Source organism: Rutilus rutilus (assembly GCF_951802725.1).
Source record: "Rutilus rutilus genome assembly, chromosome: 2".
Lineage (NCBI taxonomy): Eukaryota > Metazoa > Chordata > Actinopteri > Cypriniformes > Leuciscidae > Rutilus > Rutilus rutilus.
In genome coordinates, this window is record NC_140210.1 from 9,655,543 (window position 1) to 9,676,336 (window position 20,794).

At 36.9% G+C, this 20,794-nt stretch overlaps 1 protein-coding gene across 1 annotated transcript in view; it reads right to left on the reverse strand.

The window, feature by feature from the left end:
- Positions 1-20,794, reverse strand: part of sdk1b (sidekick cell adhesion molecule 1b) — a 237,533-nt gene that overhangs the window by 32,162 nt on the left and 184,577 nt on the right. Inside the window, exons 21-28 of the mRNA XM_084401823.1 lie at positions 19,929-20,120; positions 19,185-19,306; positions 13,641-13,762; positions 13,070-13,220; positions 7,769-8,006; positions 5,014-5,129; positions 3,117-3,306; positions 1,208-1,306 (exon numbers count right to left, since the gene is read on the reverse strand). Coding sequence (XP_084257949.1) covers positions 1,208-1,306; positions 3,117-3,306; positions 5,014-5,129; positions 7,769-8,006; positions 13,070-13,220; positions 13,641-13,762; positions 19,185-19,306; positions 19,929-20,120 — 1,230 coding nt within the window. The remainder of the gene's footprint in view (positions 1-1,207; positions 1,307-3,116; positions 3,307-5,013; positions 5,130-7,768; positions 8,007-13,069; positions 13,221-13,640; positions 13,763-19,184; positions 19,307-19,928; positions 20,121-20,794) is intronic.

Here is a 20,794-nt window from a genome sequence, read left to right on the forward strand (position 1 = left end):
TATACACTGCAAAAAATCATTTTTGGATTGTTTTACAATAAACACACGGACGCACGCACACACACATTTTTTATGTTTTTGGAAGTCATGTAATCCTTCAGAAATCTTTCTAATACAGTATATTGATTTGGGGCTTAAGAGATATTTCTTCTTATTATTAATGTTATAAAAAATCGTATGTATGACTGCAGAAGACTTGGAATATAGCACATTATATGGACCACTTAAATGATACTTTAATGGCGCTATCATTTTTTATTATTCTTCAACAGTCATACAGGTGAGTAAATGATAACAGAGTTATTCATTTCTAGGTGATCTACTCCATCAAGAAGAAAGATTTTATGCACTGCACTGACGATGATTTGATCTGGTATTCTTTTCTTAATCATTTTATAGGTTTTCTATCTGAAATGCCTCCAAGGTCTCTTAAAGGCATCAGTGCCTCATTCACACCATACAGCCAGACGTTCAGTAATTGAAAATCAACACAGAAGACTGGAAGACCCATTGAAAGTGCTGTTTGAAAGTCACATTATCAGCGTATCCTCACGTATGAAACATATTACAAAGATCTGGGAGGATAAAATGAGCGCTGGAACACTGACAGCTCTGCTCTGATTGAAGATTTTTGGTTTATATCGCTCAATCCTACAGGGAACGATTGATCCAATCAGCAGAGAGCTCTGTGTGCGAGTGTGTGTAGAAAACAGACAGAAGGCAAGAGATCATCCGAGGTAAAGAGGCTTCACATTTCTATCACTATTAAGGGATTATATGATCCATCATGGGTGGTTAAGTGTCCATAATCCAGTCATCTATAGCTGCGCATCAGTACGTCCCGTGGTCTTGATAACGGCAAAACTGAGGCGGTCTAATCTCAATACACGGTTGAAATCCCAATTCACAAAATCTCATGACTAACTGACTTAAACGCAATACACAGCATGTCCTTGCAATAATACAATTTCAAATGGCTCAGGGCGCAATGGGAACAAACACACAGGAGACTTTTTACAGGAGACGAAATTACATTCTTGTAACCTTTGCAAAGATATAAGTACTTCTATAGCTTTATATAAAAACAACAGAGCAGTGATTTCCTCAATGCTAGCCTACATTTTATGATACTAAAACAACAGAAGTACTCATTTATATAGCTAGGTAAATGTGTGTGGCTGGCTGTGTAACGTCTATGTTCTCTTACCCATAATGATACCGTTTGGCTCTGAGGGAGGTTGCCAGACAACCCTGACAGACGTGAGACGCACTTCTGGAAACACCAACCTGACAGGCGGACCAGGAACTGGAGAGAAGAGAGGGAGGGTGAGAGAGGATACACAGTCGAGCATGGTATTTAAACCAGATTACTGTAGTCCACACACACTGATTTCTGCAAACGTAGAATACATTTCAAACACTTCAAAACCTGTTTGTGGGACCAAGCTTTTATCTCGGCCACGATAAATATGACATTTTAATCTCTTAACACGCACATACAAAGCCTCGCTGTAAACTTCTAATTCCATAAATCCATAAATATAAATATTAGTGATTCATAATCCCTCATCAAACACATTTAACTCTGCCAGTGGACACTAGGCCAACAGCGCTGGTAATCCACTAGTTTTGATATGTGTGTGTGAGTCAGTGTGTGTAGAGAATAATCACACAGACATTCCAGTATCTGGTATCCCTGGTCTCCCCGTACATTTCCGAATGAATGTTGCTCCATTGAGCCGATTAAGAAAAATGACAGAAAGAGGGCATTTGTCATTCCGCTGGCAAGACTCCACAGTTCACATATGAACACACTCACTCATTTCAAAGGGGAAGATGGCAGCGCTTACTTCCCTGTGCTGGGGATATATGAATGCAAACATGCGAGTATATATTTCTGAGAGAAGCTTCCCGAAGGAAATTTTATTGCTCAGAGGTTGCTCTATTATAGCTCAGGAGATTTAATGAGGTTCTCACTTCGTTGGATCTCATGAAAACTGTCAAGTAATGCCTGTGCCATATTTTCAACTCCAGATTCAAAAGAATCCAGATTCTTTTTTTCTTTTTCTTTTCTACTATGCCATTAGCTTCGTGATAACTAAGCACATTTGCCTCCATAATTTTACAAAAACCTCTCATTACTGCAATGTGAAAATAATTTCACAGTACATTTGTAAAACACAATTATAGTAATATTTATTGTAGTAAATATACAAAATAATATTTAATTCACAAAATTGATCATTTTTAATTGTACTGAATATTTAATAATAAAAAATTATAAGTAAACTGAATAATAAATAATAGTAAAAATTATTCATATAAATAAAATAATTATGAATACAATTATTAAAATAATTATAGTAGTTGAATATTTAATAAAAAATGAGCGATTGCTTTACTTTATTACAATGACATTTTTCTAATGGCTAATTACAGAACTGAGAAGGCTTTTAAATGGGCCATAAAATGAAAGCGCCCATATAGCTTGGAATCTCTGACTTTTCCACATGCAAGCACAGTTTTAGGCTCTAATGAGAAACAGGAGATGGACTTGAGAATACTGGGGTCTTTTTTCTCAGAAGAAATATCTGAAATGTAGTCACCATTTAATGTCATAGCTGTCTGGGAGCAAATTTTCATTAGTTTCATTAGTGGTTTTTCTTTTCTATGTGTGAGTGAGAGTTTGGTTCAGACAGGTGACTCAAGCGATACAATGATGCAAGATGAGGTTTCATGCAGTGGGGGCACCGGGAGACCAGGCGAGTGTGTCAGCGAATATGCATTTGTGTTTGTCTGTGTCTAGAGCCACGTGGGAGGTAATGCCAGTCTGAATGCTGGGCACAGCTGGAAACCACCAGAGCATGAAGCAAGACATAACTTAGAGCTACCATTATGAATGTGTGTGCGTGTGTACTGGTGTGTGAGTGCGTGAAGGAACATCTGCTAAATGGGTAGCTTTCACTCAAAGTCTAATTTTGACCCAGTGTGTGCACGAACATTTATTTTTGCTTTTATTATGCATGTACGATTTGTCATAACCAGTGGGAACATCTGAAGAATTAGATGATGCATGTTGTTCAGTGGGCGATGCATTGATTTTGTTGGTTGCTTACCATCATCCTTGGTTCTCTCAACTGTGGGGGGGAGGCTGGGTGGTCCATCTCCGACACGTGTAAATGCGAGCACCTGGACCTCATGCACGATGAACTTGCCAAGGTTCCTTAAAAGAAGCAAGTGAGTCTGGTTCCCGTTCACCAGCTGGACCTGGGGAGCCCGCTCAGAATCTTTTTCTCTGTATAATACCTAGAGATAAAGGGAAATATAGGTCACATAGAAACAGTTTTGATGTGCTATAGAGTGTTGGAACATCCTAAAAATCAACCGTGTAGTGTGTAGTAGTGCTTGCTAATTACTATTACTCATGCTAAAGGTTAGGGATTTGAGCAAACCACTGGTGGAGGATAAAATGGATCAGAATATCATAGAGACGTAGAGATGAATTCTTTTGACTTGGATCAGTAGGTAACCACATACAGTAGCAACCGCCCACAAAACCTTAGCATTGCGTCAACGACTTTTGCATGTTAAAAATCACTGTTTCTTCGGATATCAGTTCCAGTTTTGCCTAACTTGGGTCTTGACTTCAGAAGAGATCAATAATTAATTGTGTTATTTCATTTCCCCCCACTTTTTACAGTCTAAGCATTTTATCAATTGGCTTCTTCCGACAGTGTGTAAAAGGAAAAACTGTTTCAGCAATTTCATGATCTTGCATCATGTCACGCTACACAGCCTAAGCAGAAATTTGACAAAGCCTTATTCAAGCAACAGCAGCAAACATGGTTTTCAATAGCTTAACACAGTTTATAGATGTGTTCAAAATGAACTCAATATGAACTATGTTTGGCTGAATATGTGCATTAAAGCATGAGGAAGAACTTTTGTAGATACGCGTATAAGCAGCGCTTTGTGGTATAAAGTGCCTTTGGCGGATGATACAAACATTAGATGTGTAGAAGTGTACTCCATATACGTTTTTTTGCTATGGTGCATCAGAGTTGCTTCTGAGTGGTTCTGCTATGTGGTTGTTAGGGTATTCTGGTTGGTTTCTTACATTCCCAGATCAAAAGATCCTAGGTGCCTACATGTGGATATGGCTCAGTTGCCTCCTTCAATGAAAGCCCATGGGATTTTTTGCACATTTTAAGACATAACACTTAAAAGTCTCAGTGAAATGGAAGTAGCCACCGATCTTTTATTCCATACTGTGACAAATATCCGAGTGTAACAGATTATCTGAAAAAATGTAGGACGTGGACTTGGCACTATCCATTGGTTTTTGATTGGATGGAAGCAAATCATACGTCATCAGAGAGAAGCGTGTCGTTTCGCCGAAAGATCAAGTTATGACATTTTGATTAAACATTATAAGGTTAAAAAAACTAAAAAAACTTGGAAAATGAAAGGAAACATGGATGAATCATTTACAATAAGATCTATAACATGTACATAGATAGGGTGAATTCTCATTTCATCCCAAAAATCATAATTCTCATTTAGATAAGGATGTCATGTTGTTTTAAACCTGTGTTCTTCTGGAGAACATAAAACAAGATATTTCGATGAATGTTTCAACAACAAAAAAATAAAAGAATATTTTGAAATATTGCTCAGTCTTACTTGTCAACACTATTTTGGACCCCAATGCCTTTCATTGTCAAAAATGAACAGCAATTTTTCTAAATACCTTTGTGTTCCACAGGAGAAAGAAAGTAATATAGGTTTGGAACGACATGAAGGGGAGTAAATTATGACAGAATTTACATTTTTGGGTGAACTTTAATAATAATTGATTGCCTGAAAAAGCAATTTAAAATGATTCCAGTCAGACGTCTCCATATACAGTACAAATTCACCCTGCTACAGAGTTTCGGCAGACAGAACTCTCCAGTTAAGTCTGTGGGGGATTTTAAGGGTCTCAAAGCATTCCCTTTGATATAGTAACCGTACCTTGTAACCAAGGATGTGTCCATTCTTCTGGTGCTCAGGGACTAAACCCCAGGTGACCAATACACTCGTGGAGCTCATTGCTTCAGTGGTCACATTTTCAGGGGCGCCAGAGGGAACTGAAAACACACCCATATAAAAAGCCATTTTATAGTAAAGCAAAAACCTACTCAAGACTGTGTTACAGTGATTTTCCAACACTTAAAAAGCTATAACAATACGATAAAAAAAGACACCAATAGTGACATTTATCATTAATAATTATAAGAATAAACAATTCTAGCAAGTAATACAGTTAAGGCCTATGTCTCAATAGCCGACTCAAAACAAATGCTGAAATCTCACGCTCTTCTATTGAAGTCTGTCACATTCATTGATTAAAAACAGAAGAGGGCTGACAGCCTCTGACTTTTCTCTCTGATTCCCTGTCATGTGAAGCTCAGTGATATAAGAACAGGAGAACCGGTGAGCATAAACACTTGTAATGGACTGATTTAAGATACAATTCAAAGCTTTACCCTGTTAATGTGGGTAATGTGTATTTGTTCCTTCAGGGCTTGCTGGCATATGTTCATGCACGGCTTCAGTGAGAAAAAAGACAAGACACTTTCTTATTCTGTTAGAGTAGAACTGCAGAAAAAATTGTGTTTGCAACTTTTGCATCTGCTGAGGAAAATGATCCAAGGAAGTTGGTCGGTTCTTCAGTGTAAGAAGGATTTCTAAAGTGTGATATTCTAGGGCTGGAAAAGTCTTGAAAATGTATAAAATCTTCAAAGGTTATTAAAAAAGTTTTTTTTCTAGGTACACTACTGTTCAAACAATTGGGAAAGGTAAGATATTTGGGGCCAGATTTTCTAAACAGGGCAAATTAGCGTGAGAGCGCAATTCCATAAAAGCGCAGATGGGAGTGGAAAGTTCTGCGCGTGATCTACTGATGACGTGCAAATTAAAGAACATAGACGCAGCCGGATCATTTCCATAATGACCAACACATTATACCAAGAACAGCGCAAATTAGCATAGGGTCGCAAACAAGCAGAGCCAATGATAATCAGGTGCGGGTGATCTACAAACAACACAGGCACAAACCGGGTTAAGACATGCTTTTTTGGGCGGTAAATAATGGCGCAAAAAACAGTAAGTTGACTAGCACAAACCTTAGTAAATCACCGTGCGTGATTCGTTTAAATACTCTCCTCCCATAAATTTTGCTTCTGAAAGGGAAACTCCTACAAATGCATATGCATTAAGGTCAGTCGCAAAAATAACTGTCCATGCCTTTCCAGCGCTAATTTTTTATTGCGTAAATCCTGACAGTATTTTTTAATGGCAAAAGAGGGTTTGTGCTGGCGCAAGCTGTTAGTACGGGTAAATCTGGCCCTTAATGTTTTTTAAATAAGTCTCTTATGTTCATCAAGGCTGCATCTATATGATCAACAATGAGGTAAAAAGAGCAATATTATATAAAAAATTCTATTTTAATATATTTTAAAATGTAATTTATTTCTGTAATGGCGAAGTTGAATTTTCAGCATCATTACTCCAGTCTTCCGTGTCACATAATCACTCTTAATATGCTGCTTTGATGCTGAAGATTTTTTTTTTTTTTTTTTTTTTTTACCGTTACTTCTGATCAATTTAATGCCTTGCTGGATAAAAGTATTAATTTCTTTCAAAAAAATAAAATAAAATAAAATTACTGACCCCCTAACTTTTGAACAGTAGCGTATGCTCAGTTCTAAAGCATTTCTTCCATGAGAAATGACTCTTTATGAGCGTGACCTCTATAACATGATGTTTTAGAATGCATACTGAGTCACAAGCAACAGAAAAAGTAATGGGCAATCAGATGTTTGAAACCAGAAAGTGGCCACTGCCAAGGACACAAGTGCCACCAGCTGCCTCTGATCATTTCATACTTTCTGGAAGTTGAGTTGTCAAGATCATTAACTCAGCAGGGAGTCGCTGGGTCTGCTGACAGCCACCCGCTGAGAGACGCGGCCTCGGGCAAATACTCCATCCGAGTCTCCAGCGACTATGCAAATGAGGCTTGCGACTAAAAATCGGCTAGTGAGATGCTGGCTAAACAGCAGCTTGTTTAGAGTTCCTAAATAATGCAGAAACTTGTGGTATTAAAGGTTGTATCAGCGATTTCAGGCCCAAACATAAAAGATCACATTCATCTAATCTTTCCTAACGATCCGCTAGCTGCCCGCCCCATAAGCATGCCGTCACTGTAGGCAGCCTAGGCTCTGAGATCTGCACACAAAAACAGTTGGTTTCACCAACCACTCAAAACCAAAATAAATAGTGTTCCAACCAATCACCGACAGGGGTGGGTGTTGTGAGGTTTTGCGCTCGTGCACGGCTGCCTATGACGGCTGCACGCGAAAACCTCACAACACCCACCCCTGTCGGTGATCATTTATGTTTGGGCCTGAAATCGCTGATACAACCTTTAATATAAAAATCAAATGACATGTCTTTATAAGAATTTTACATAAATACCTGTCTTATATTTTATTTATTTCTAATAAAAAACAACTGAAATGCAAAATGATCAAGATGGAAATGAGACCATGATGCATCAACATAATTCATTTGGTTACAGGCAAAACAGCAACTATTTAGTTTCTTTTCCTCAAATACAGGAACAAATAATAATATTAAACAAACTTCGTTGATCATTCATTTTGATCGTTACTTTTGTAAAATCAAAAGTGGAGAAGCTGCATCTAAAGCAAGCATAGTGTGTCACCTGACTCTTTAGTTTTGCCCAGCACAGGACTGCTCCAGGGTCCAGGCCCGATGCCGTTGTAGGCCTGAACGCTCAGCTCGTACTCCGTCCACTCCTCGAGTCCCTCCACGGTCACCTCTCGAGACAGGCGCTCAGAAACCGTCTCCACCCGGGGCGTCCCGAGCCCGTCTGCTCTCTGTGCACGCACACGGTATCCCACACTTTCAGGATTTCCGTTATAAGCTGGCTCTGGAAGAGGCTACAAAAGATGAAGAGGAAAACATTGGAGCAAGAGAGACTCTGACACACATACAGTACATCAATAAGAAGACCCAAAAACTATGATTTGGATTCTAAATAGAATGGCTAACAAACTAAACTGTGTGACAGGATTCAACATTTTGAAGATTTCAGGCATAGTACTGGTGAAAAGTTTGGAAACTAAAATTTTTGCAAGAAGTCTCTTAGGCTGCATTTATTTAATCAAAAATACAGTAAAAACAGTAATATTGTGAAATATTTTTACAATTTAATAAATGTAAAAAAATGTATTCCTGTGATGGCAAAGCTGCATCCTAATATAATATATATAATTCCATTATAATATAATGATTTGGTGCTCAAGAAACAGTTCTTATTATTATCAATGTTGAAAACAGTTTTTTTTTGTGGAAGCATTGAGAGAAATTATTACTTTTATTCATCAAGGATGCATTAAATTGATCAAAAGTGACAGTAGAGACATTTATAATGTTACAAGAGATTTCTATTTAATAAATGCATACATTTATTTAATAAGTAAATGCTAATAAATGCTGTTCATTGAACTTTCTATTCAGGTACTGTATGCTTAACTTTAAGCAAAATATTTCACAAAACAATAATAAAAATAAAAAATAATAAAAATGGAATCATGCATATTTTGTTGTCTAAACCAACATTCAAAAGTCTGGATTAAATTTAAATTGCATTAAATTGTTTAAAAGTGACAGTAAAGACATTTAAATTGTTACAAAAATAGTTATGTTTCATATATATATATATATTCTGTTCTTTTGAACTTTATTTTTTGATCTGAAGAATCATATTTCAAAATACCTGTTTTTGATTTTAATATATTTTGAATTGTAACAATATTCCTGTATACTACTATAATACATTTATTTGAAGAATAATACTGTATTCTTCAAATAGATGTAGCCTTGGAATACGTAAGACACTTCTTTCAAAAACATGTAAAAAAAATCTTACCGACCCCAAACTTTTGATTGGTAGTGTATAATATCAGACTTAAAAAACTTTTAAAGAGAAACTTAAGTTATCCAAACACATTTTGGGCAATTATATTGGTATGTACTGAAATTTAAGAGCTAAAATAGTTGCAAATTAATCTATACTCAACAGGAATTGGAAATGAATGTCACAGAGCGCATCCTACGAGCTAAGTTCTACGATGATCTGGATGAATGAAAACCTTCACAAGCGTCAAATTGTGTGCAGCAAACAGAAAGGAAGTTCCTTAATCTCCTCATAAACATAAATTAAATGACATTTGAAATTGGCTGTAATGCAGCTCAGTCCCTCGCCTGCTTCAGCTGTGCGTTGCGCATTGGCACATGGCTCAGAGACATTTCCCAGCATCAGATGCCAAGAGTTTGCACATGGTTGCTCGCCTAGTACTTTTAATACCCACTCCAAACCTTACGATGTTCACAGCTTCAGTACATTGACTGCTTGAAGCGTTTCAATTAAAAATGCTTTTGGCTAGTTGACGAATGCAATTGACTTCATGAACACGGGCCAAATCAATGTTTCACTCCTTATGGTCTCCACAATAAGCTGTGAATATTTAGTTGGTTGCAATATGATGTTTTGATATAATGTTGATATCAAAAACAAAACAAAGCTCTCTCATCCATGTAAATTTGAGTTTTTTTTTCTTTTTCTAACTAGTCATGGTTACAACAAGCAATACGCTTGTTGATGAGCTTGTTTTATTTTCAGTCAGCGGTCAGCTTTGACCAAATTTTCCATCATGAGGTAACTCTGGGTTGCCGTGTTTTCACTGTTAGGGCGTGTTTCCGGTAGGGGGCGCTATTACGCATCTTCTGAAAGAGTACTGAACCTCTGGATCAAAACACAGGCAAAAAAGGAGCAGAAACAAGCGATAAAGGCATTGCTAATGCACGTTGTAGTCTTTGAAAAAAAATGAGCTTTTCTCTGCTTTTTGTTCAAAATGTTGCACACATGAAGCTAGAATAAAACGTTTTTTTGTTTGTTTAAAGGTCCCATTCCATGGATTATTTTTATTATTTTATAATGTTTCCAGGGGTGCCCTTATAATGTTAGTATGTTTTTTAGATCAAAAATTGTTATAATTTAGAAATAAAAGGCATATTTCCTAGCCTGATTTCATTCCCTGGTTTGAACACTCTGTTTGAAGGGGCGTGTCTGCTGTGAGACTTCAGTGTAAACGCCCTCTGCTGTGATTGGCTGACATGCTTGCATATGAAATATCTGGCATTACATGTGGAACTATCTGGAAAACTTTTACTATTACAGCTATTATACGTTTTTACTATTACAGCTATCGGGATTAACGAATCGTGAGAAGTTTTTTAAGTATTTAGATCTATTCCCATCACATAAAAGTTTGCAGTGATGAGCACTGAGCAGATGACAGTCTGTTGATCGCGTGAAAGATCTTATCATTGCAACGCAGTTTCTGCACTCACTAATGATTTCACCAATGCAAACATGAGGCATATAAATACAGTAAGAGCTTCGTTGTGCAGTGTAACAGCGTCATTGATTTCATAACGAGTGTTGGCAAGTGTCCATATAAACTCGCGCTGTGTGATTGACAGCTTGGACGATTGGAAAGGTATTGTTCTTTGATCGCTTTCTGTATATTAATCACAGTTTAAGTAAGATTATTTTCATCCTACTAAGAGAAACGAACGATGTGAAGAGTGATCGCTACTTCCATATTAAATCACTACTTAAGTTACCGCTTGCTGGAATATAGTTGAAATAGTCCCCTTCGTCAGTATGAAACGCTGAGAGAAGTCTGCTTGATATTATCCCAGGTTAGAAAAACAGTCCGTGGTGAAATGGACAGAGCAAACTAACAACTTCGAATTAAACTTTTGCGGTATCCGATTATAGATAAACATCAACCACGTCTGTTGACATTTCGCCATCAATACGCCTGTGTTCCTGTGGGCGGAGGTTACGGTTCTAGTGACATCACTAAAGCAGGATGTAGAGGGGTGTAGTCCAATCCAGCCGTTTTTGTAGTCAACTTCTGTTAAATAAAATATCTCGCTTGGCACTGAACTTTGAGCTTTATAATTTTACAGATATTATTTATACTCTAACAACAACATTACACACTAACTAAAGTTTGAAACATGGGATCACATAGAACGGGACCTTTAAAAGTAGAGGCTCTGTTCTTTCTTTTGATATATTGTGTGTACAGGTATTCACACAACAAATTATGGGGGCCAATACATTTTTGGGAAAATGATCAAAAATGCTTTCGGTGGTGGCTTTTTTTTCCTTTCACGCTGGCGGTGAAACCAGTTAAACTAGATTATGAGTGGCTAGTGAATAAGACTCAGGTTTTTGTGTTTGCAAAACGTACAGGCGGAATGGTTTTGCTAGTTCACCTCATTATGAGAAATGAAAATTAGCTGTCTAAATACTTCTGAAACTCAATGCATTTCCACAGCAACTGCTCATAAAATACATCTCACAGTGTAAATTCTCCTCATTAAAAACATAAAATTCGAGAAACGTGGGTTACTTGGCAAATGACAGGGGAGCGGTAAAAGTATAACCTTTTCTTCAATGGCAGCTACATGGAAGTTTTAGTACGAGCTTAATAAATTATAATCCATAAAAAAGAGGTTATAGGTCACTGTTTTCGTTTTCAGCGCTTGTGAAGTACTGCATTAAGCACTATTATGTCCTGAGGGTCATTTTTTTTCGGCAACAGCACCCCACAAATGTGTTGCTACGACCAGCGGAGGCTTTGCAGGAGCTGTTTTTTAGATTAAATGGAATCCTGTCTTATGAAATGACAGCTTTCATGTTATGTGCCTCTACAACTCAAATTCTTCGATCGCTCTTCAGGCTTTGAAAAGGTGAGAGGGGAAAAAAAAGGAGAATTGAAGGAGTAAATAACAGCAATTACATCTGATACTGACAGACACTATGGCTCGTGATAGCAGAAAAAACAGAGAGGAAAAGTAAGCTGTCAAACTCTTCCAGCATAAGTGTGCAGCAGACAGTATTTGTGTCTATCTCTGCGTGTGTTTGAGTGTGCGGAAATCGCTATATTTGCATGAGTGCTCCAGGTTTAATGATAATGTTCACACGAAAATCCATAACCACCTTGTTTCCATGCAGCAAGAAAACCTTTTAAAGCTCCTTGGTTCTTATAAATGGCATATAAATATTAGAGGGAATGAAAAAAACAACAATAATCTAATGTCTGGCGCTAATGATACATGCTTTTATCAGTTTTATAGAAAAGTCATTCAAAAACTTTTATCATGTATGTACTGTATCTATGTATGTCTGATGTAGACTTCACCAATTCGATGGCATTTGAGTTTGATGTCATCACAGAAGTCATTTTTGTCAAATTCCATGTGGATATTGCAACGTTATTGTAACATTATGTAGCAGTGTGTTATGAAAATAATTCAATATTGTGTTCATTAATGAAATGGCTTTTTATTTTATCTTATTAGATTATTTATGTATGGTATTTTATATCCTGCATTAAACTGTTAATGTTGTTTGATTTAATCATGGTTTACTCTGATTGGAATTTTTTAAAAATCATATCACCGTTCTACACATAAATATATTAACTATCAAATGTTAATAGAAATGTAGAAGCAGTTCGGAGTCGGAGAAATGTTCAAAAAGGCTGCATTTATTTGATAAAAAATAAAGAAATATTGTGAAATATTATTACAAATTAAAATAAAATTAAAATAACTATTTTCTGTTTTGATATATTTGACAATGTATTTTATTCCTCTGACAGAAAAGCTGAATTTTCAGCAGCCATTACCCCAGTTTTCAGTGTCACATGATGCTTCAGAAATCCATCATTGCTGAATAAAAAACATATTTTTTCTTAAAAAAATAAAAAATAATAATCTTACTGACCCCAAACTTTTTAACAGTATAGTGCAGAACACAAAATCGCATTTACATGCAGAAAACCTGGACTTGGTGTGAACTTGACCGTAACTGTTTGAAGATTGTGTGTGTGTGTGTGTGTGTTTGTCCCTTTCTCACCTCCCAGCGAATCCTCAGGCTGGTTTCACTAGCAGAAAACACTGTGAGGTTTGCCGGGGCCACATCTGGATTCGACTGCAGGGTCTGCATCTTACGAGAGGGCTGACTGAAGGGACTCGAACCCACAATGTTCACCTGCTTCATCCTGAACCTGCAAGGCATATGTAACAGGGGATTTTGGACAGGATAACAGATCTCTACAGCCTCTGATCATCTGTAATCCCTTTAGGACAAGATTGTGTGCCGAGAATCAGAAGACAATCTTTCCACAAGACCTTGAGAAAATCAATTAAGGAGAGAAATAGAAAAGGGGAACGAAAGAAAGAGATAGAGAATGGAGAAATGAAACAAACAAAAAAAGATAGCTGGAGATTGTAGGGAACACTGGGATTGTAACAATTTAAATAGTGAAAGGTCATAAACAACTGAGATTTAAACACCGAAACTGAAACAGTTAGCGGGTTTGTGAAGGTCCGTTCACACTGGAGCTTTTGGACCGTTTCTCACCACATTTTGGTTCATTTGATTGATGTGAAAGTGGTTTCCCGTTTGGAAAAGGAGAAAGGCTCACCTGTATTGAGTGAAGGGGATGAGATTGGGAATCTCCAGAGTGTCTGAGGCTGGCGGACGGTCTTTCTCGAACAGAACCTTCCATTCCCCTTCCTCTTCCTCTTCCTCACCCACAGTCCCTACCTGTGGCCACACAGAGGATGTGTTTGAAGTGAACAATGTTCTGCCTACGGCATACTACACTGAATATAGACACTATTAAAAAAAAAAAAAAAAAAACACACACGCATGAAAGACTATGCAGTATTACAAACAAACATTTTAAACTGTAGTATGTTTCATTACATGACCTCATTATGTTGCATGTTTATGGCAGGTAGAGACGTCTAGTTTTCATCTTGGGGGGAAAAATAGTAGTAAATGTTGTTGCATAACCTCCTCAATACATCTTTAATCCAGCGAGTGGTTTTCAGTAATCAATTGATAAACAAATATTTTATTATAATTCTATTTGAGCTATATTGTGCTAAATTGCGCCAATTTTATATAAAAATGCCCTATCAAATAATGAGCAAAGAAAGTTTCATCAATCACACTGGAAATGGAAGATAGTTCTGTAATTTTACTGTTGTTCTGTAAAATGAAAGTATTATTATGATTATAATTATTATATGCTTGTGTAATATTTTGCAGTACAATAGTAGAAATCAATTTCTTTATTGGTTTGTTTTATAATAATAATAATTATTATTATTATTATTGTATACTTTTTTATTTTACAGTGAAATAGTATTGCATTAGTTATACATTTCTTAATTGGTTTATTTAATTTGTATTACAACAGTCAATACACTTTAATAAAACTATTTTAATAATAATAATAATAAATAAAAATGTATATTGTACAATTTTAGTCATTATAAGTATAATTATATATTCGTTTTATATTTTATTTTATAATAGTATTACTATAGTAATCTATTTCTTTATTGGTTTATTTAATTTTAAAAATAATGATAATAATAATAATAATAACTATTATTATTATTATTATATACTTTTTTATTTTATAGTACAGTAGTATTACTATAGTAATACATTTCTTTATTGGTTTATTTAATTTGTATTAAAATATTTAGTAACATTTAATAAAAATATATTTTAATAATAATAATAATATATAAAAAGTCAAAGATACAAGATTACATTCATTCATACAATATACAACACAATATACAATCATACAGTAACATTGGGATTGTATTGCAGTTCTGTAAATAAATGTATTATTTATTATTATTATTATTATTATTATTAAATACTCGATTTTTCATTTTACAGTACAATAGTAGTGCTATAGCAATACATTGTGTTGCAAGCATGTGAGAGCCCAGAGATATTTTCCCATTTTAAATCCAGTTCTATGTAAAAATGCCCTAACTATTGGTAGTCAACTGACACCAACATGACAGTCAACAAATGAGTCACAAATAAGATGTTAAAATTAGAGCTGAGATTGCTTCTAGTCCATATTAGGTTTCACATGATGTATACAGCAAATATGGGCAAATCTAGGTACCCCATACCGTGTATATTACACATCCTGCATTCCTCATTCCTCCAGTGTCATTTCAAATATACTGAGAGCCAGATTCAGCAGTCAAAGCTGATGATAGGAAAACTTTAGACTGACAGTGAAAAGCAACAGCAAACCGAACCAAGCTGCCCGCAGCACAAACTCCATATCAGGGCTGTTGCCTTTGTTTCCCATTTTTTACACTAATCAAAAGCATGTTGCCATAGGGTATCCACAATGGCATTCGAGAGCCGTAAAGTGTTTGTTTTTTTAACCACACTGATCTTAATAAGGCATTAATGAGGTAATGAGCTAATTAAAAAGCAGATCCACAACATGAAAAAAAGCTACAAAGAGACACAGGATAATGCAACCAGTCATTATTTTGCAAACAAAAACTGCTTATCATTTCAAACAACCACGTGACTCACATTTCCTCTAGGACCTCCCTGAGAGCTGCTTCCATTTATTCACAGAGCAACCTGTGATTAATATCATGCGGCTAGCTCTTTCCTATCATTATCATGTATAAACTGTCAAAATACTTAAAAGGGGCCATATTTTACACTTCTAAAGCATTTCAATTTCCCCCTTAAGTTCACTTATCCTGTTAGTCAAGGGCTCTTTCACAGAAAACAGTTCTCTCGCTGAGCCTCTGATTGTTTTTGGCTACTGCACCTTTCAAATTTCCATATGTAAATGAGCTCTGGTATGATTGGCCAATCTCACAGTTCACACTATCATTCATCTGGATGGACTAGGGAGTTTAAAGCGACGGTTTACCCAAAAATGTAATCATTTACTCACCGTTCCAAACATGTATGAATTTCTTTCTTTTGGGAAACACAAAATCCTTAAATTTGAATCCGTACGTTTTCTGTCTATATTATGAAAGTTAATGGAGACCAATACAATGCTGGACCCACACTGAAAAAAATGATTTGTTGAAATGAATAAAAAAAATTATCCTAAGTGGTTGCATTCAACTGATTTTATCTACATTTAAACAAATGCATTAAGTTGAATTTAATCAATTTTAGTTCAACTTAATGCATTTGTTTAAATGTAGATAAAATCAATTGAATGCAACCACTTACGATACAAAAAATGTATTAATTTCAACGAAAAAAATTTTTTTCAGTGCATTTTACTTTCATAATATGAGCAAAAATGATCAATTCTGTTGTTGTTTTTTTGGCAGAAAGTCAGTCCTATAGGTTTGGGACAACATCAGTAATGATGACAGATTACCTTTATCACTTTATGAATGAACAGGTGTTGGTATATAAATGGTGGTCATATGTTAATGAGCTCCAGTTGGTGACATTGTTTTTGCAGCTTAATATTCACTAATGATCTGGGAGAACTGTGGAGAGAGGAAGAAAATCTTGCAAGAAATATCTTGCAGTTTTCTAAGATATGTCCCTTTAAATATTATAAACCATATGTTGAAACAACTAGCACTTGGTCTCCATGAAAACACCATGTCTACACAGCGTGTTTTGTGCAGCCCTGCTCGAGCAGAGGAAAGGTGAAAGAATTACAAAGGGAATCGAAATCAGCAACCGGCCAGGTCCCGGATACAGCTGTGAAGAAGTCAGCTGTAAAAAACACACCAACACAAGCTGATTTCTAACCCATAGACTTAAGACCCCATTAGTGCCACCTCAGTACCTCTAATCTTCTCCTCTCTCTTCTCTCATCCCTCCTTCTGACTCCCTCCCTCCTGCTCTCCCTCGATTAAACAGTATTAAAGACAGGAACGGAGAAAACGGAGGGGGGAAAAGGGAGGGATCTCATTAGGAGGAGTTTTTCTCTTCACGCTGCACAACACTGGACGCCATCCAAGAGGGGCTTAACACATATGCTCACACACACCACACCTAAAGGGCTGGGAGACACGGTGCATGACATCTCCTTAGCCTTCTCGTACTGTGTCACATACAGAGTGTGCGCATGTGCGTGTGTGTGTGTGTGTGCGCGTTTTCTCTGGGGGAAGATGTTTTAGTGCAAGAGCAAGCCTGTTTCTCCCTGGAGATAAAGTACCTGTCAGACAACAGCATCTTCACTGGAGCACAGCCTGCCAGACAAGGGCATAACACACACCCACAAATAAACACAAACTTATAAACACGTTTATACTTATGAGCACATACAGTGAAGAGTCATATTCCACAGTGCAGTCTTGACAGAAGGAAAATTGCAGTTAGTGGAAACGTTAACCATTCGGCAGAAGGAATATTGCCATTCGTCGCAAAGTTACTTATTTGGCAGGGAAAACAGCAATTTGTGGCATAGGTAACATTATTTCAGAGAGAACAAACACCCTTCAATGCAAAATTGCCATTTTTGGCAAAGTTAACCAATCGAAAGCCATACAATTTGAAATGCGTGGCAAAATGAACCATATTACAGAGACAAAAGCGCCACTTGTAGCAGAGAGAATGTATATAACATCTACTTTTTTTGTCTATATTTGCAAAAAAAAAAGTTAATTTTTCCATTTTGGAAAGAAACCAAATGTCATTTACAGCACAGTTAACCATTTTGGAGAGAGAAAATTGTTATAAGTGATAGTTAACCAATTTTCAAAGAGAAAACTACCATACAAGTGTCACAGTGCCATTTGATACCATTTGAACCATTGGGCAGACAGAATATTGACATTCATGGGAAAGTTAATCATTTTGGAGAGAGAAAGTGTAATTTACAGCAAAGTAAACTATTTTGAAGAGAGAAAATTGCTTTAAGTGGCATACCATTGGTGGGAAAGCTACAATGCATGAAAATATATATATATATTTTTTTTAACAGAGAAAAGTGCCATTTGTGGCAAAGGCAGAATATTGACATTTGTGGCCAAGTAAACCATTTTGTCAAGAAAATATTGGTATTTTTGACAAAGTTGATTTTGGAGAGAAACTATCCCATTAAAGGGATACTCCACTTTTTTCGGAAATAAGCTCATTTTACATCTCCCCCAGAGTTAAACAGTTGAGTTTTACCGTTTTAGAATCCATTCAGCCGAACTCCGGGTCTGACGGTACCACTTTTAGCATAGCTTAGCATAGATCATTGATTCTGATGAGTCCAGTAGCATTTCTTTCAAAATGACCAAAGAGTTTCAATATTTTTCCTATTTAAAACTTGACTCTTCTGTAGTTAAACCGTGTACTAAGATCGACGGAAAATGAAAAGTTGCGATTTTCTAAGCCTATATGACTAGGAACTACTCTCATTCCGGCGTAATAATCAAGGAACTGTGCGGCTGTACCATGGGTGCAGCAGGCGTAATGATATGACGCAGCGCCTGAAAATAGTCCCCAGCTCGGTAACTTCTTCCAACGTGACCGGGACTAAGTTTGTCTAACCAGTAGACCTATTTTCAGGCGCTGCGTCATATCACTACGCCTGCTGCACCCATGGTACAGCCGCACAGTTCCTTGATTATTACGCCGGAATGAGAGTAGTTCCTAGTCATATAGGCTTAGAAAATCGCAACTTTTCATTTTCCGTCGATCTTAGTACACGGTTTAACTACAGAAGAGTCAAGTTTTAAATAGGAAAAATATTTAAACTCTTTGGTCATTTTGAAAGAAATGCTACTGGACTCATCAGAATCAATGATCTGTGCTAAGCTATGCTAAAAGTGGTACCGTCAGACCCGGAGTTCGGCTGAATGGATTCTAAAACGGTAAAACTCAACTGTTTAACTCTGGGGGAGATGTAAAATGAGCTTATTTCCGAAAAAAGTGGAGTATCCCTTTAATGAAAAACATTTTTAATTAAATAAAACAAAAATTTAAATTGTGGCACAGATAACCATTCATTCAGCAGACAGAATACTGACATCTGTGGCAAAGTTAACAACTTTGTACAGAGCAAATCGCAACTGATGGAAAAGGTAACTATTCTGTAAACATTGTTAGCCGTTTGTGGGAAAGTTAGCCACTTTGATAATGTGAGAGTTTGCTCAATTTGACACACACACACACACACACACACACACACACACACGCGCCTACACACCTGTCCTTCTACGATCCATTTGGAGATGGCAGTTTTGCCGTCACTGCCGGGGCGGAACTTTATGGTGGCGGAGCGAGGACTGATGTTAGCGATGATCAGATTGGAGGGAGCACCAGGTAGCTCTGTTTACCAACACAACAAAACATATTTATGTCACTCACAAGCTGCTCTAATTGAAACATTTCGACATTTTCTGTTCTGTTCACTGCCTGTTTTCTCCATCCTGTGTCTTCATTATCCTTCAAAGAAAACTCCTGTAAATGGGCCCATAACTCACTTCAGAGTCGATTAGCTTTTGTGTACAGCAGTGCGCATTGTGTTTGGGTATATGATTAATTGGTAATTAAATGGATTGATAATGATATTTGGCTGGTTCACGGTGGCTCATTCAACAGTAGATAAAGCTCGTTCTTTCCTGACTCCACAGCATATCAGTGGGAGATAATGAGTGTAGCTTGGCTTTTGGTCATCATCATTTATTTCATGTTCTCTCCAACACGCGCGCACACACACAGCGACCCCAAGAGCTTCGTACTGACTCTATGTGATGTATTACAGTCTTACTGACTGTGTCTCGGATTGCTGGTCTATGTGAAATATGCGCCCCACTGCGGCATCCTGTTTCATGTGCTGAATTTCCTTTAGATTTTGAACATGGTGACTATCACGGATCCCCAAGGGAGAATTTGATGCATTAAAGTGATGCTAGCATTGAAGTGTGTGTTTGTTTGAGAGTGTGGAGACCTGGCGGCAGTCCTGTTGAGATGCTCGATGAGGTGGCAGTACCGGTGCCGGCCTGTGTTACGGCAGCCACCTGCAGAGTGTACGTGGTGAGTGAAGTGAGCCCGGTCACTTTATACGCCAGCGTGGAGTTGGACAGAGTCTGAGATACGCGGGTTTCGTTCTGACCGTCCTCCTCCCAACACAAGACGTAACCTATGGAGAGGAGGAGAAAGAGAAAGAGAAATGTAGGCTTAGTGAACCACCTCACTGCTGGATGTCTACATAGGCAGTAACCTTCTCTTATAATTGGCTGATTTGAACTTTCTTTACGGTCCCTTGCATGGATGATGCTTCACACTGAAGATAAAGAGAATCAATTAACTCACAGCTACTGTAACTACAACAGGGGCTAGTTCCATAAACCTAGCCATAGTCTTAAGGACTAGCAGTTAGTTCTAACTTTTCACATTCAAATTAGACCAAGTTACCTTTTTATGCAACTGATTTTAAGAAAAAGTAATGACAAGTCTTGAAGAAAAATGAGAAATTACTAACTAACTTTTAAGACTAGTGTAAGAAGGTTATGCAACCAAATCCAGAGCATTGTTGCGGAGTAACTAAAAGTAGAGTAGTAACGCAACTCACTCTACTTACTAATATGTAACATGACAGTAAATCAGGTATTTTCAAAATCATGTATTTTTTTAAGTTTCACACTTTCTAATTTGTGCAATAATAATGTGTGGAGAAATGAATTGCCATTTTTGTAATCTGCATCACATCTCATGTTATGTACTGTATTTAAAAGGATAGTTCACCCAAAAATAAAAATTCTTTCATTATTTACTCCTCCTCATGTCGTTCCAAACCCGTAAGACTAAAATGAG